The 693-nt window shown below is 44.9% G+C and overlaps 1 protein-coding gene across 1 annotated transcript in view; it reads right to left on the bottom strand.

Moving 5' to 3' along the window:
• LOC106302515 (mitotic apparatus protein p62-like) overlaps nt 1–138 on the bottom strand; it is a 2,361-nt gene extending 2,223 nt beyond the window's left edge. Inside the window, exon 1 of the mRNA XM_013739008.1 lies at nt 21–138. Coding sequence (XP_013594462.1) covers nt 21–138 — 118 coding nt within the window. The remainder of the gene's footprint in view (nt 1–20) is intronic.
• Nucleotides 139–693: the final 555 nt, after the last annotated feature.

Raw genomic sequence — 693 nt, 5'->3', positions numbered from 1 at the left:
CATTTTCATTGATGATATACTCGTGTATTCCAAGACAAAAGAGGACCTTGAAAGACACCTAAGGGCGGTGTTGGGCCGTCTGAGGGAACAGAAGCTCTTTGCTAAGCTAAGCAAGTGTAGTTTCTGGCAGAAGAGCATTGGGTTCCTTGGACATGTGGTATCTGATAAAGGAGTCTCAGTGGATCAAGATAAGATCAAATGTATTCAGGAATGGCCACAGCCAAAGAATGCTACGGAAGTTAGAAGCTTCTTGGGGTTGGCTGGTTATTACAGGAAATATGTCAAGGGGTTCTCGAGCATAGCTCAACCTATGACTAAGCTGACAGGCAAGGACGTGAGGTTCACATGGTCTGAGGAGTGCGAGAAAAGTTTTGCAGCACTCAAGAACATGTTGACTAATGCACCTGACCTGGCGTTGCCTGAGACTGATCAGCCTTATGTGGTGTATACGGATGCATCCATAACTGGTCTTGGTTGTGTTTTGACACAACATGGGAAGGTGATAGCCTATGCTTCCAGACAGCTAAGGAAGCATGAGGGTAACTATCCTACCCATGATTTGGAGATGGCTGCAGTAGTATTTGCACTAAAGATATGGAGATCATATCTTTATGGTGGCAAGGTGAAAATACTCACAGACCATAAGAGCCTGAGTTAAACTTAAGGCAGAGGAGATGGATGGAGTTTGTTGCA

This window comes from Brassica oleracea, chromosome C7 (assembly GCF_000695525.1).
Source record: "Brassica oleracea var. oleracea cultivar TO1000 chromosome C7, BOL, whole genome shotgun sequence".
Taxonomy (NCBI): domain Eukaryota; kingdom Viridiplantae; phylum Streptophyta; class Magnoliopsida; order Brassicales; family Brassicaceae; genus Brassica; species Brassica oleracea.
Note: the sequence above shows the minus strand (reverse complement) of the source record. Positions and strands in the feature narration are given on the sequence as shown.